General features: G+C 41.0%; 1 protein-coding gene and 1 long non-coding RNA gene across 3 annotated transcripts in view; both read left to right on the top strand.

The window, feature by feature from the left end:
- The first annotated feature begins 1,203 nt into the window (after positions 1 to 1,203).
- Positions 1,204 to 13,865, top strand: part of msraa (methionine sulfoxide reductase Aa) — a 310,626-nt gene continuing 297,964 nt past the window's right edge. For both annotated transcript variants that reach the window (XM_059981668.1, XM_059981666.1), the window contains exon 1: positions 1,204 to 1,460. In XM_059981668.1, coding sequence (XP_059837651.1) covers positions 1,355 to 1,460 — 106 coding nt within the window. In that variant the 5' untranslated portion in view covers positions 1,204 to 1,354. The remainder of the gene's footprint in view (positions 1,461 to 13,865) is intronic.
- On the top strand, positions 1,469 to 10,996 carry LOC132400579 (uncharacterized). The gene is made up of 2 exons (XR_009514294.1): positions 1,469 to 2,079; positions 10,742 to 10,996. It is a non-coding gene; the product is annotated as an uncharacterized LOC132400579 (long non-coding RNA).

The following is a 13,865-nucleotide window of genomic DNA, read 5'->3' as shown; positions in this document are numbered from 1 at the left end:
CAGGCCTCAGACAGCTCACTGATTGTGGACAATGTGACTCTGCTTTGGAAGCTACCTTAGGAGGATTCAATAGAGTAAAATTTATATATGCAAAGCATAGGTATCACTTGAAACGTTAGAGTCACAATAATAAGATGGCACAATAAATGCAAAATTTATGTTACTGTATTTGGAGGTGTCTCATGATAAGTCATTGTGAAACTGAGACAATGGTTAAATGTCATTAAATCTAATCAGAATCATTAATTAATTTCAATTAATTACATTAAACTGCATTTTTATTCTTGATAACATTTTTGGACAAGATACATGCTTGTAGAAACACTATGGGTCATTGGATTTCATAAATATTAAATGCTTAAACAGTTTTATTAAATCTCAAAGTGGATAAATTGTAAAGATATTCTCATTCAGTAAATGGTTAGGTTACAACAATTAAGGAAATAGTACCAGTACAGAATAGAAAGGATCAGTGCATGGGTTGGTGATACAAGAAAGATGATCCTTTAGATTGACCTAACAAACTAACCTAATTGATCATAATACCTCAGCACTACAAAATACAGATTTCAGTATGATGAGCACTTAAGTATAATAAATATGATATTTTGATTTAAATAAATAGTGTGATATATTCTTCAGACACGTAATTTTTACCCTTCATATCACAATTTTGGTTAAAATCATAGGGATACTGCACTGCTAGCAGGCCGCTGCAGAAACATGCAGAGAACGTAAAGAATTACTTTTTAACTTGTATCGTATGTACCTTATTATTTAATTTATTTGAGGCAATATTACTTTGTGTGTTATGTGTGTGAGTTATAGGTAGTGTGTATGCACCTTGGTCCGGAAAAACGTTGTCATTTGATGGTATGCAAGAGTATGGTTGAATGGGCGATCGAACAGAAATTAAATAAAGATTGTTAAATGGCAAGGAGCTTTAGGAGGAAGCCTACAAATCTTCGATGAGGCATCTTGAAATACACTCATAAATCTATCTTAATTAATCCCCTTTGTTCCAGTATTGATCCGAGAACAAGGCAAAATTGACACTGCAATTTCTGTTTCCGCAGGTCATTACTGGAGAAACATTTCTTTACTACTAGCTTTACACGGTGGAATTCAGACTATTTTCTTTTTCTTCAACAAACCTTTTAATCATAAAATACGTGAATGGTGACCTTGAGAAAATAATACAACGAAAGCATCCACCCTCCTTCCATTTCCAATGAAAAGGACAAATATTAAACAGGCACAACCTCAACCTTGCAGCGGGCATGTGTAAAGATTACGCAAGACCTCTTTATGGGCAGGGCTAAATTGAAACCTCTTATAGTTTTTCTTCCCCGAGATGAAATTCTGGCAACGTTTTCTCCTCGCAAGAACGGTGCTAATGGCTTCCAGCGTTATGAAAGAGGGCGCCTGCAGCGGAAGAACCGAAGCAATCAAAGTTTCAGGTATCCTTGTTTAACTTCGCTCCGTCTCGAATAGTTTCCGATCGTTTTTGCTTTAGTTCCGAAAGCAACTGGTGTGCCTGGAGCGGGCAGGCTCATGATCGCGACGTTTGCCTCGAGGAGGACGAGCTTCGCAGCAGCTCCGCCCGGCCGCTCGAGCGTCTCCCGCCCGGAGCTCGCGTTGACGTCCGGCCGCCGCCGCCGCCGCCGCCGAGCGCAGGGGTTGGGCGGGCCCGCGGGGCAAGCCGGCAGAGCGGGCTCCGCCAGTCTTCCCACGAGCTCACCGAGTTACACCCGCACAGTGCTGGGGGCACTCTGCACCCAGGCGGCATCCATGCCCCCCCCCCCCCCCCAAAAATCCAGTCGACGTTTCGGGTTCGGCGGGACTTTTAAGTCTGTCTCCAGCCGTGCCGAAAGGTCTCAGCCCGGAACGTTCGACTGTACTTTTCTTTTCCATAAGATGTACGTTCGACTGTACTTTTCTTTTACTTAAGTTGTTTCCATAAACCGAGTTCCTCCAGTGGTTTGTGTGTGTTTTCCTTGGAATTCCAGCATCTGCAGATTTTCTCCTGTTTGTGATTGGATCTGCACGCGAGTTGTGTGGTTCTGTCCGCGGTTAGATGTAAGCACTTACTTTTTCATTCTGGAGTTCGTATTTGCTCAATTTTAGAATAAAGTTCGATATTGGTGACAGTCGTAGGATTAGAAATTAAACACACAATGCAGATTGATGTTTACAACGCTTTACTCTTGAATTGCTGGGACTTAGTTGAAGTAGCATTACCCATTAGAAGTGTTCAATGGTACTCTTCAAACATAACCATAGTAAGATGCCTTCATTGGCGAAAATGACTCATTCAAAATCCGCGGCACAATAGCCTATTTTTCTTTTAAATTTCGTTTATTTTTATTATTTTATTTCACCTTTTGCCTTCCTTGGGTTATACTTCAAAATTCTCAACATGAAATCAGCAACACTTCTTCCTACTGAATTTAGAGTTCTATAACTCGGAAGCAGGTCCTTAGGCCCAACTCATTCACACTGACCAAAAGCTGCCTATCTACCTTAATCCCATTTGACCCCTTAAACCTTTCCTATCTATGTACCTGACTGAATATCTTTTAAAACTGTTAATTTTTCCTGTCTCCACCACTTCTTCAGGTAATTAGTTCCATATTCTCACCATCCTCTCTGTGGGAAAATCTTGCTCATCAGATTCTTTCAAAAAAGAATCTATGGGTTTCATAATTTTATAAATCATTATAAAATCACTACTTGGCCTCCTTCACTTAGGGAAAACAGGCCCAGCCTCTTGAAACTCTGTATCCCCAGTCCAGGCAACATTCTTGTGGATCTTTACTGTTCCCTCTCTAGCTTAATTGCATCCTTCATATAGTGAGGTGATCAGAACTGCACATACTACTCCAGGGGTGACCAAACCAACTTTCTACATCTGTAAAATGGAAGCCCAAATCCTGTATTCAGAGCCTTGGTTGATAAAGGCAAGTGTACCATATGCTTTCTTTGTCACTCTACCTGTGTCACTACTTTTATGGAATTATGTACTTGTATCTCAGGGTCTCACAGTTCAGTAACACTCACTTTGTATGGACTAGCCTCGTTAATTTTCCAAAATGCATCCTTTCACATTTCCTGAGTTAAATTCCATCAGCCACCCATTGCCATTTTCCCCAGTAGATATACATCTTGCTGTTTTTGCCCTTTTCCCCTCTTGTGTTCTGAAACTAATTAGATTGTACCTTTTAGTCCTTTCAATCACGAGTTGCAATCTGCACGATAATTTGGAGATGCCTGTGTAACCTTGTATTGACGTTAGATTTTTACTCGCACAAAAATAAATGTTTGAAGTCAGCAACTTCAGTAGGTCTCATATAAGAGGTCAACAAAGAGGTCAACAAATAAATCTTTAATTATTTTAAAATGATTTTTCTATTTTTGCATTCAGTAGGTTCAATAGGTATATTTAATGTCAGAGAAATATATACAATATACATCCTGAAATTCTTATTCTTCACAAACATCCATGAAAACAGAGCAGTGCCCCAAAGAATGAATGTCAGTTAAATGCTGGAACCTCAAACCCCCCCCAACTACCTCCTCCCAGCAGCAAAGCAACAGCCCCCCCAACCAGCAAAAAGCATCGGCGCCCCCCATTGAGCACTCAAGTGTGCAGCAAAGCATCAATAAAGACACGGACATGCAGTACCCTGAAGACATACCACAGGCTCTCTCTCTCCCGAATAAGAGCAAAAGAGATGCCCCTGTTTCACAGCGAGAGGAGAGACATATCAAAACAACTTGCTAATTTATGATGTTAAAAGTCTGTTGCATCACTTATTCTGAGCTCATTGAAAAAGACTAGTTGATTTCTGAATTACATTAGGTCTTGACATTCTTGTCATAGGCAAACACAGAAATGGTGCAGAAACAGCCATTGTGGGCAACTAGGCCCCTGCTGACCATCAACTTCCTATTTATAATAATTCTATTTATGAGTACTTGGCCCATTGCCTGCTATGTCTTGGCGAATAAAGTTCTTCTCTGAAAACTTACTGTAACTATAAACTCTCTGCTACTGCTATCCCTTTGGGATTGCAGATTTTATCACCATCTGGGTGAAGAAATTAATCCTTGGATCTTCGTTGAACCTCTTGCTCACCTTAAACCAATGATGCCTGCTTTTACACATCTCTCTTATGATGGTTTGTTGCCTCCCAGGTGCCAGGGTCAGGGACATCTTGGAGCAAATCCACAGCTTTCGTAAGTGGGAAGGTGAGCAGTCAGAGGTCATGGTCCATGTCAGTATCAACGACTTGGGTGGAAGGGGTGAGGAGGTCCTGCAAAGTAAATTCAGGAAGCTAGATGCTAAATTACAGGGCCCTCCAGGGTTGTGACCTCAGGACTGCTACCTAAACCATGTGCTAGTGAAGCCAGAAATAGGAATATCATGTAGTTTGCTAAGGAGATGGAGCAGGAGTGAGGGCTTCAGATATTTGGATCGCTGAGCTCTCTTCCAGGGAAGGTGGACCTGCACAGAAGGAATGGTTTGCACCTCAAGTCAAGTCACTTTTTATTGTCATTTCGACCATAACTGCTGGTATAGTACATAGTAAAAATGAGACAATGTTTTTCAGGACCATGGTGTTACATGACACAGTACAAAAGCTAGACTGAGCTATGCAGAAAACAACACAGAAAAAAACTACACTAGACTACAGACCTACTTAGGACTGCATAAAGTGTACAAAACAGTGCAGGTATTACAATAAATAATAAACAAGCCCATAGGGCAGTAAGGTGTCAGTCCAGGCTCTGGGTATTGAGGAGTCTGATAGCTTGGGGGAAGAAACTGTTACATAGTATGGTCGCGAGAGCCCAAATGCCTTTTCCCAGACGGCAGGAGGGAGAAGAGTTTGTATGATGGGTGCGTGGGGTCCTTCATAATGCTGTTTGCTTTGCGGATGCAGCATGTAGTGTAAATGTCTGTAATGGCGGGAAGAGAGACCACGATGATCTCCTCAGCTGACCTCACTATCCGCTGCAGGGTCATGCAATCCAAGATGGTGAAATTTCCGAACCAGGCAGTGATGCAGCTGCTCAGGATACTCTCAATACAACCCTTGTAGAATGTGATGAGGATGGGGGGTGGGAGATGGACCCTCCTCAGCCTTTGCAGAAAGTAGAGACGCTGCTGGGCTTTCTTTGCTTATAGAGCTGGTGTTGAGGGACCAGGTGAGATTCTCCACCAGGTGAACACCAAGAAATTTGGTGTTCTTAACAATCTCTACCGAGCAGCCGTCGATGTTCAGTGGGGAGTGGTCACTCCCCACCTGAACTGGAGGGGGCTAATATCTTAGCAGGAAGGTTTGCCAGTGCTAAATTGGGGAGGGAGTGGTTTAAACTAGAGTTGCAGGGGGGATGGGAGCCAGAGTGATAGTGGGGTGGTTGTAGCCTACATACTAAGTCAGGAATCAAAAGATGGAGCATGCATGGACTAGTTCTGAGCTCTGTATATTTCAATGCAGGGATTATTGTAGGAAAGACGGATGAGCTTAGGGCATGGATCAGCACGTGGAATTTTGAGGTTACTGCCTTGATTGCAGGAGGAGCAGGAATGGCAGTTCAATGTACAGGGGTAACATTATTTTAGATGTGATAAGAGCGGGAGGGAGTAAAGGGAGAGTGGTAGCATTACTAGACGGAGAAAATGTCATGGCAGTACTCAGTCAGGACCAACTGGAGAGCTCGTCTAGTGAGGCTTTATGGGTAAAACTGAGGAATAAGAAAGGTGTGACCACATTATAGAGATTATATTATAGACCACCCAACAGGATTTAGAGGAGCAAATTTGTAGAGAGAACGTAGACTTGCAAGAAGCACAAAATTATGAGGGGTATTTATAGAGTAAATGCAAGTAGGTTTTTTTCACTTAGGTTAGGTGAGACTACAACTAGTCATAGTTTAAGGATGAAAGGTGAAATAATTAAGGGGAACTTCACTCAGGGTGGTGAGAATGTGGAATGAGCAAGTAGTGGATGTGATTTCAATGTTTCAGAGAACTTTGGATAGGTACATGGGTGGGTGGGGTATGGAGGGCAGCTCAATAGGATTAGGCAGTTGAAATGGTTCAGTGTGACAAGATGGGTTGAAGGACCTGTTTCTGTGCTGTAGTTTTCTATGACTGTATGACTAAACCTAATGTTATTATAGTAGGGAATTTTAACTTTCCACATATTGTCTGTAAAAGAGCTGGATGGGATTGTCAAATGCATTCAGGAAAGTTTTCTTAAGCGGTACATAGAAGTCCCAACTGGAGATACTCGATCTCTTACCAGTGAATGAGACAGGGCAGGTGGCATCTAGTGATCATAATGCTGTTAGTTTCAAGGTAATTATGGAAAAGAATAGGTCTGGTCTTCAGGTTGAGATTCTAAATTGGAGAAAGGCCAACTATGATGGTATCAGAAAGGGTTTCGCAAGTGTGGATTAGGACAGGTTGTTTTCTGGCAAAGGTATACTTGGTAAGGGGAAAAGTTCAAAAGTGAAATACAGAAAGTACAAGGTTCCTGTTGAGAATAAAGGGCAAAGATAACAGGTTTAGGAGACCTTAGTTTTCTAAAGATATTAAGGCCCTGGTTAAGAAAAAGAAGGTGGTGCAGGCAGGCAGGAACAAATGAGGTACTTGGTGAATGTAAGAAGTGCAAAAGACCGCTTATGAAGGAAATCAGGAGGGCTAAAAAGACATGAGGTTGCTCTGGCAGACAAGGTGAAGGATAATCCCCTTAAAAATGGTGCCACAGGTCATAAAGAAAACTTTTGGCAGATCGGCCTTCACAAGTCAGTGAGTACAGGAGTTGAGATGTTATGTTGAGAATATAAAACACTTTGATGAGATGCAATTTGGAGTATTGTTTGGTGAAGTTTGGTCGTGTACCTACAGGAAAGTTGTGGATAAGATTAAAAGAGTACAGTGAAATTTATAAGGATGTTGCTGGAACTTGAGGACCTGAGTTATAGTGTAACGTTGAATAGGTTAGGCCTTTATTCCCTAGCATGTAGAAGACTGAGTGGAGATGTGATAGAGATATCCAAAATTATGAGCGCAAATGGTGGATGCAGGGTCAATTTCAACATGTAAGAGAAATTTGGGTAAATGGGAGAGGTATGGAGTGTGATGGTCTGGGTGCAGATTGATGGGGCTAGGTAGATTAATGGTTCAGCGTGGACTAGATGGGCCGGAGGGCCTGTTTCTGTGCTGTAGTATTCTGTGACTTCTTGTTTTTCAGTCATTAAGTCGAGTCAGATTCTTCGTGACCTCATGAATCATGGGATCCATAGGGTTTCCATGGCAAGATACGGAAGTGGATTGCCAGGCCTTTGTTCTGTGCAGATACGGTACTGCTACTGCCTAGGTTGGGACCCGACTAGGTCCCCATTCCCTTCTTTTAACAAGCCACTCCATTGTATGCAGTATCCCGGTGAATCTCCTCTACATCCTCACCAGTACAATCTCAGTCCTTTTGTACAGTGATCATCTGTGGCTTAGACAATATTTTACTCAGTTTTTTTTAACCATAGCCTCCCTGCTTTTGTAATCTGTGCTCAGGCTACTAAAGGAAAATGCCATACCTTTGTTCTCCAGCTTTTGTCAACTTGTACAGTCACTTAGAAGGATACTTGGATAGGTTGCATGCTGCCGCCCATACACATTGGAAATTTGATTGCCAGTCCTCTGTTTTAGTAATCCTCCGCATTTATGTTCTTCTGAGAGACATAGTACAACTTTTCAATAGGCTGATATTTTCTTTGTGTTCTAATCAGGCATTACTTTAGGAGTTTATTGCTAATGAAATTAATACGCTAGAAATACTCAGCAGATCAGGCAGCATTCTGTGTAGGGACAGAATTCACATTCCATTCTGCCTGAGGGGACAATAGAAGCAGGTACTCTCAGAATGTTTAGAAAATATTTAGATGAGCACTTGCACAGTGGCATAGAAAGCTACAGTCTGTGTGCAGGAAAATGCAATCAGTACACTCAGGATTTTGATGGCCAGCATAGATACAGTGTGCTGAAGGACTATGCCTTATGAACCAAAGTGAACCAAATTGGTAAGGGTGCTGAGGAAGAGGATATCTTGGAATGTATGTGGAATGGTTTTCTGAACCAACATGTCGAGGAACCAACTAGAGAGCAGGCCATTCTAGATTGGGTATTAAGAAATGAGGAAGGGTTATTTAGCAATCTTGTCGTGCGAGGCCCCTTGGGTAAGAGTGACCATAATATGGTGGAATTCTTCATTAGGATGGAGAGTGACATAGTTAATTCAGAAACAAAGGTTTTGAACTTAAAGAAGGGTAACTTTGAAGGTATGAGATGTGAATTAGCTAAGATAGACTGGGAAATGATACTTAAAGGGTTGACGGTGGATATGCAATGGCAAGCGTTTAAAGATCACATGGATGAACTACAATGATTGTTCATCCCAGTTTGGCAAAAGAATAAACCAGGGAAGGTAGAGCACCCGTGGCTGACAAGGGAAATTAGGGATAGTATCAAGTCCAAAGAAGAAACATATAAGTTAGCCAGAAAAAGTGGCACACCTGAGGACTGGGAGAAATTCAGAGTCCAGCAGAGGAGGACAAAGGGCTTAATTAGGAAAGGGAAAAAAGATTATGAGAGAAAGCTGGCAGGGAACATAAAAACTGACTGTAAAAGCTTTTATAGATATGTGAAAAGAAAAAAAAATTGGTCAAGACAAATGTAGGTCCCTTACAGTCAGAAACAGGTGAATTGATCATAGGGAATAAGGACATGGCAGACCAATTGAATAACTACTTTGGTTCTGTCTTCACGAAGGAGGATATAAATAATCTTCCAGAAATAGTAGGGGACCGAGGGTCCAGTGAGATGGAGGAACTGGGGGCAATACATGTTAGTAGGGAAGTGGTGTTAGGTAAATTGAAGGGATTAAAGGCAGATAAATCCCCGGGGCCAGATGGTCTGCATCCCAGAGTGTTTAAGGAAGTAGCCCAAGAAATAGTGGATGCATTAGTGATAATTTTTCAAAACTCCTTAGATTCTGGATTAGTTCCTGAGGATTGGAGGGTGGCTAATGTAGCCCCACTTTTTAAAAAAGGAGGGAGAGAGAAACCGGGGAATTATAGACCGGTGAGTCTGACATTGGTGGTGGGGAAAATGCTAGAGTCGGTTATCAAAGATGTGATAACAGCACATTTGGAAAGAGGTGAACTCATCAGACAAAGTCAGCATGGATTTGTGAAAGGAAAATCATGTCTGACGAATCTTACAGAATTTTTTTGAAGATGTAACTAGTAGAGTGGATGGGGAGAGCCAGTGGATGTGATATATTTAGATTTTCAAAAGGCTGTTGACAAGGTCCCACACAGGAGATTAGTGTGCAAACTTAAAACACATGGTATTGGGAGTATGGTATTGATGTGGATAGAGAATTGGTTGGCAGACAGGAAGCAAAGAGTGGGAGTAAACGGGACCTTTTCAGAATGGCAGGCAGTGACAAGTGGGGTACCGTAAGGCTCAGTGCTGGGACCCCAGTTGTTTACAATATATATTAATGACTTAGACGAGGGAATTAAATGCAGCATCTCCAAGTTTGCAGATGACACGAAGCTGGGTGGCGGTGTTAGCTGTGAGGAGGATGTTAAGAGGATGCAGGGTGACTTGGATAGGTTAGGTGAGTGGGCAAATTCATGGCAGATGCAATTTAATGTGAATAAATGTGAGGTTATCCACTTTGGTTGCAAGAACAGGAAAGCAGATTATTATCTGAATGGTGGCCGATTAGGAAAAGGGGAGATGCAATGTGAGAGCAGTCATTGAAGGTGCAGGTACAGCAGGCGGTGAAAAAGGCAAATGGTATGTTGGCATTCATAGCAAAAGGATTTGAGTATAGGAACAGGGAGGTTCTACTGCAGTTGTACAAGGCCCTGATGAGACCGCACCTAGAGTATTGTATGCAGTTTTGGTCCCCTAATCTGAGGAAAGACGTTCTTGCCATAGAGGGAGTACAAAGAAGGTTCACCAGATTGATTCCTGGGATGGCAGGACTTTCATATGAAGAAAGACTGGATCGACTAGGCTTATACTCACTGGAGTTTAGAAGATTGAGGGGGGATCTTATTGAAACGTATAAAATTCTAAAGGGATTGGACAGGCTAGATGCAGGAAGATTGTTTCCGATGTTGGGGAAGTCCAGAACGAGGGGTCACAGTTTAAGGATAAAGGGGAAGCCTTTTAGGATGGAGATGATAAAAACTTCTTCACGCAGAGAGTGGTGAATCTGTGGAATTCTCTGCCACAGGAAACAGTTGAGGCCGGTTCATTGGCTATATTTAAGAGGAGGTTAGATATGGCCCTTGTGGCTAAAGGGATCAGGTGGTATGGAGAGAAAGCAGGTACAGGGTTCTGAGTTGGATGATCAGCCATGATCATACTGAATGGTGGTGCAGGCTCAAGGGCCGAATGGCCTACTCCTGCACCTATTTTCTATGTTTCTATGACTGTACAAATTAATGTTTGAAGTCAATGAACTTTGATCTGGTGTTAGGAAGATTATTAGTTTAGTATTCATTAAACTAAGGTGACAGTTCTCGCCAGCAAGCTGCAAATCTACTGTGTATGTTATTCAACTCTGGGGTGTTTCTTTTCAAGGTCCTGTTTCATACAAAGTCCAATTTCCAATTATCTCAGTAATTCAATGTCTTTGTTTCCCTGCATTAGATGAAGCACAGCAGAGTTTGTCTCCTGTGGGTTGCCAATGTAGAAAATGAAAGCTCGAGGAGAAACTTGTGTCAAAAAGCATGTGATAAGTTCTGAAATAATTTTTATAACATAATTATGCACAATATATGATATGATATTTCTGATGAAATTCCTATGGATATTTATTGGAATATTTATTAAATGTACCACTGCTGCAGTGGTATGTTTTGTGTCAATGAAACTCTTGAAATTAAAATTAAGCATGATCTCTTGCCTTTTAATTCATATTTTCTTGGGCAATTTTGCTTCAATATTATATGACAGCAAACAAAATGAATGTATTATGTGATGCATACGCTAACATTTTAATGTATTTTAATTTCTAAGAGAATAGCTTGTTCTTGTAATAAAAAAGTATTTTTTGTAAAATATGTTTAAATTGTTAAATATTTTGACAATTGGAGAATTTTTCTGCCTTGCATATATTATTAACATTAATTATATATTTTGATATGATTTTTATCTACATATGACCCCAATTAACTTTTGGAAATTGCAAATACAAACGTTTGTAATTATCACAAGGCTAATATATTAGCTATATTGCAGATGATGTTGAAACATAATGGATGCAAACAGAAATATTTCTGATGAAATTTACTTCCACTCTGCAACTAACATTATATAAATATACAAATATGAAACATTTGGAATATAACAACTTCAAAGTATATTTTCCTGACTTTGAACATGAGGGGGAAGATTTAAATGTTTGCTGAGTCTAAAACAAAAAAAAAGTGAACGAAATAACAGAATATTATGTTCAGCGATCAAAGTGAGGTTGATCAGAGGCAGGTTTTCACAGAACACCTTGTGCAACACAGGAACAGGCCCCGTAACCCGCAATGTCTGTGAGGACTGTGATCCCCAAATAAACTAATCCCATCTGCCTGTGTGTGATCCACGTTCCTCCTTCCTCCATTGCCTGTACATCTGTGTGCCAGTTTAAATGCTTGTTAAATGTTACTACAGGTTTCCCCCGCAATCCGAAGGTAGAACATTCCTGTGAAACTGTTTGTAATCCGAAATGTCGTAAAACGAAGAAGCAATTACCATTAATTTATATTGGAAATTTTTTTGAGAGTTCCCAGACCCAAAAAAATAACCTACCAAATCATACCAAATAACACATAAAACCTAAAATAACACTAACATATAGTAAAAGCAGGAATGATATAATAAATTTACACCCTATATAAAGTAGAAATATTGTTGGTATGGTGTAGTTTCACTTATCAAACTCGGGAAGGCAGCGAACCAAAATTGATTTGGGGGGGAAAAGATCGGCACATATACGCATACGTACGCACGTACACGCATGCGCAAACAACTGTCCGCACAAGGCTTCATGGTCATTGTAGTTTTTCTCGGGGTGAACACTCGTATAAAATGGGTATCTTTTTTTCGTAAAAGCAAAAATCCTCTTTGGTTAGTGAAAACAGGTACTAATGTAAGTCTTTCGTAACAGCGAGCTGTCGTAAATCGAATGTTTGAAAAGCAGGGGCCACCTATATTTGTTAAATGTTTCCACCACCTCTCCTAGCAACATGTTCCATGCACACTATTTTTTAAAAAAAACTTGCCTTGCACATCCCTTTTAAACTTTCTCTTCTCTCCTTAAGGCCATGCCCTCTAGTATTTGACATTTCTGCCGTAAAACCACAGACATAGGTTTAGAATTAGGCCATTCAGCCCGTTGGGTCTGCTCTGCCATTTCATCATTGCTAATTTATTATCCCGCTCAATTCATTCTCCTTCCTTTCCCCCATAACCTTTGATGCCCTGACTAAGCAAGAACCTATCAACCTCCGCTTGAAATATACTCAATGATTTGGCCTCCATAGCTGTATGTGTAAATGAATTCCACAAATTGACTATCCCTCAGCTAAAGAAATACCTCCACATCTTTGTTCTATCTGAACGTCCCTAGAATCCCCAACTATAGGAAATATCCTCTCCACATCCATGCTATTTAGACCTTTCAATATTTGATAGGTTTTAAGGAGATTTCTCCCTCCTTTATTCTACCATACTCCAGCGAGTTAAGGCCTAGAGGCATCAAAACAGCCTTCATATGTTAACCTTTCATTCCCAGTATCATTCTTACGAACTTTCTCTGGGCCCCCTCTAATGTAGCATACTTTCTTAGATTAGGGGCCCCAAACTGCTCACAATACCCCAAGTGGGGTCTGACCAATGCCTTATAAAACCTCGGCATTACATCCTTGCTCTTATATTCTAGTCTTCTTGAGATGAATATTAACATTGTGTAACATTGTTGGGTGTACTTAAGGCAGAACTTGATAGGTTCTTGTTTGGACATGGCATTAAAGGTTTGATTATGGGGAGAAAGCTGGGGCGTGTGACTGAGGGGGGAAAAGGATCAGCTATGATTGACTGGTGGAGCTGACTCGATGGGCCAAATGGCCTAATTCTACTCCTGTGTCTTCTGGTAACCCAGGTTAATTAAGCCCAAAGATGTAATGTTAGAAAGCTCCACCTGTGGAGGGATGAAAACGAGGTTTACCAAATTTTGTTTTTACAAAATCAGAACCTGGGATGGGGGGGGGTGGAAGAAGCTCTGCAAGAATGAGGCTTGACTGATGCAGGCATGGACAAGTGAGAAAAATGCAGCAAAATATTAGAAACTAAAGATATAAACTGTTAAAAGTAGAATTAGTAGTGAGGATCTCTCCTAATTACTTGAAGTCAAGTCAAGTCAAGTCAAGTCACTTTTTATTGGCATGTCAACCATAACTGTTGGTGCAGTACACAGTTAAAAACGAGAAAAAGTTTTTCAGGACCATGGTGCTACATGAAACAGTACAAAAACTACACTGAACTACATGAAACAACACAAAAAAAACTACACTAGACTACAGACCTACCCAGGACTGCGTAAAGTGCACAAAACAGTGCAGGCATTACAATAAATAATAAACAAGCCAATAGGGCAGTAAGAGGGCGGTAAGGTGTCAGCCTAGGCCCTGGGTATTGAGGAGTCTGATAGATTGAGGGAAGAAGCTATTACATAGTCTGGTCGTGAGAGCCCGAATACTTTTTCCCAGATGGCAGGAGAGAG

This window comes from Hypanus sabinus, chromosome 10 (assembly GCF_030144855.1).
Source record: "Hypanus sabinus isolate sHypSab1 chromosome 10, sHypSab1.hap1, whole genome shotgun sequence".
Classification (NCBI taxonomy): domain Eukaryota; kingdom Metazoa; phylum Chordata; class Chondrichthyes; order Myliobatiformes; family Dasyatidae; genus Hypanus; species Hypanus sabinus.
Note: the sequence above shows the minus strand (reverse complement) of the source record. Positions and strands in the feature narration are given on the sequence as shown.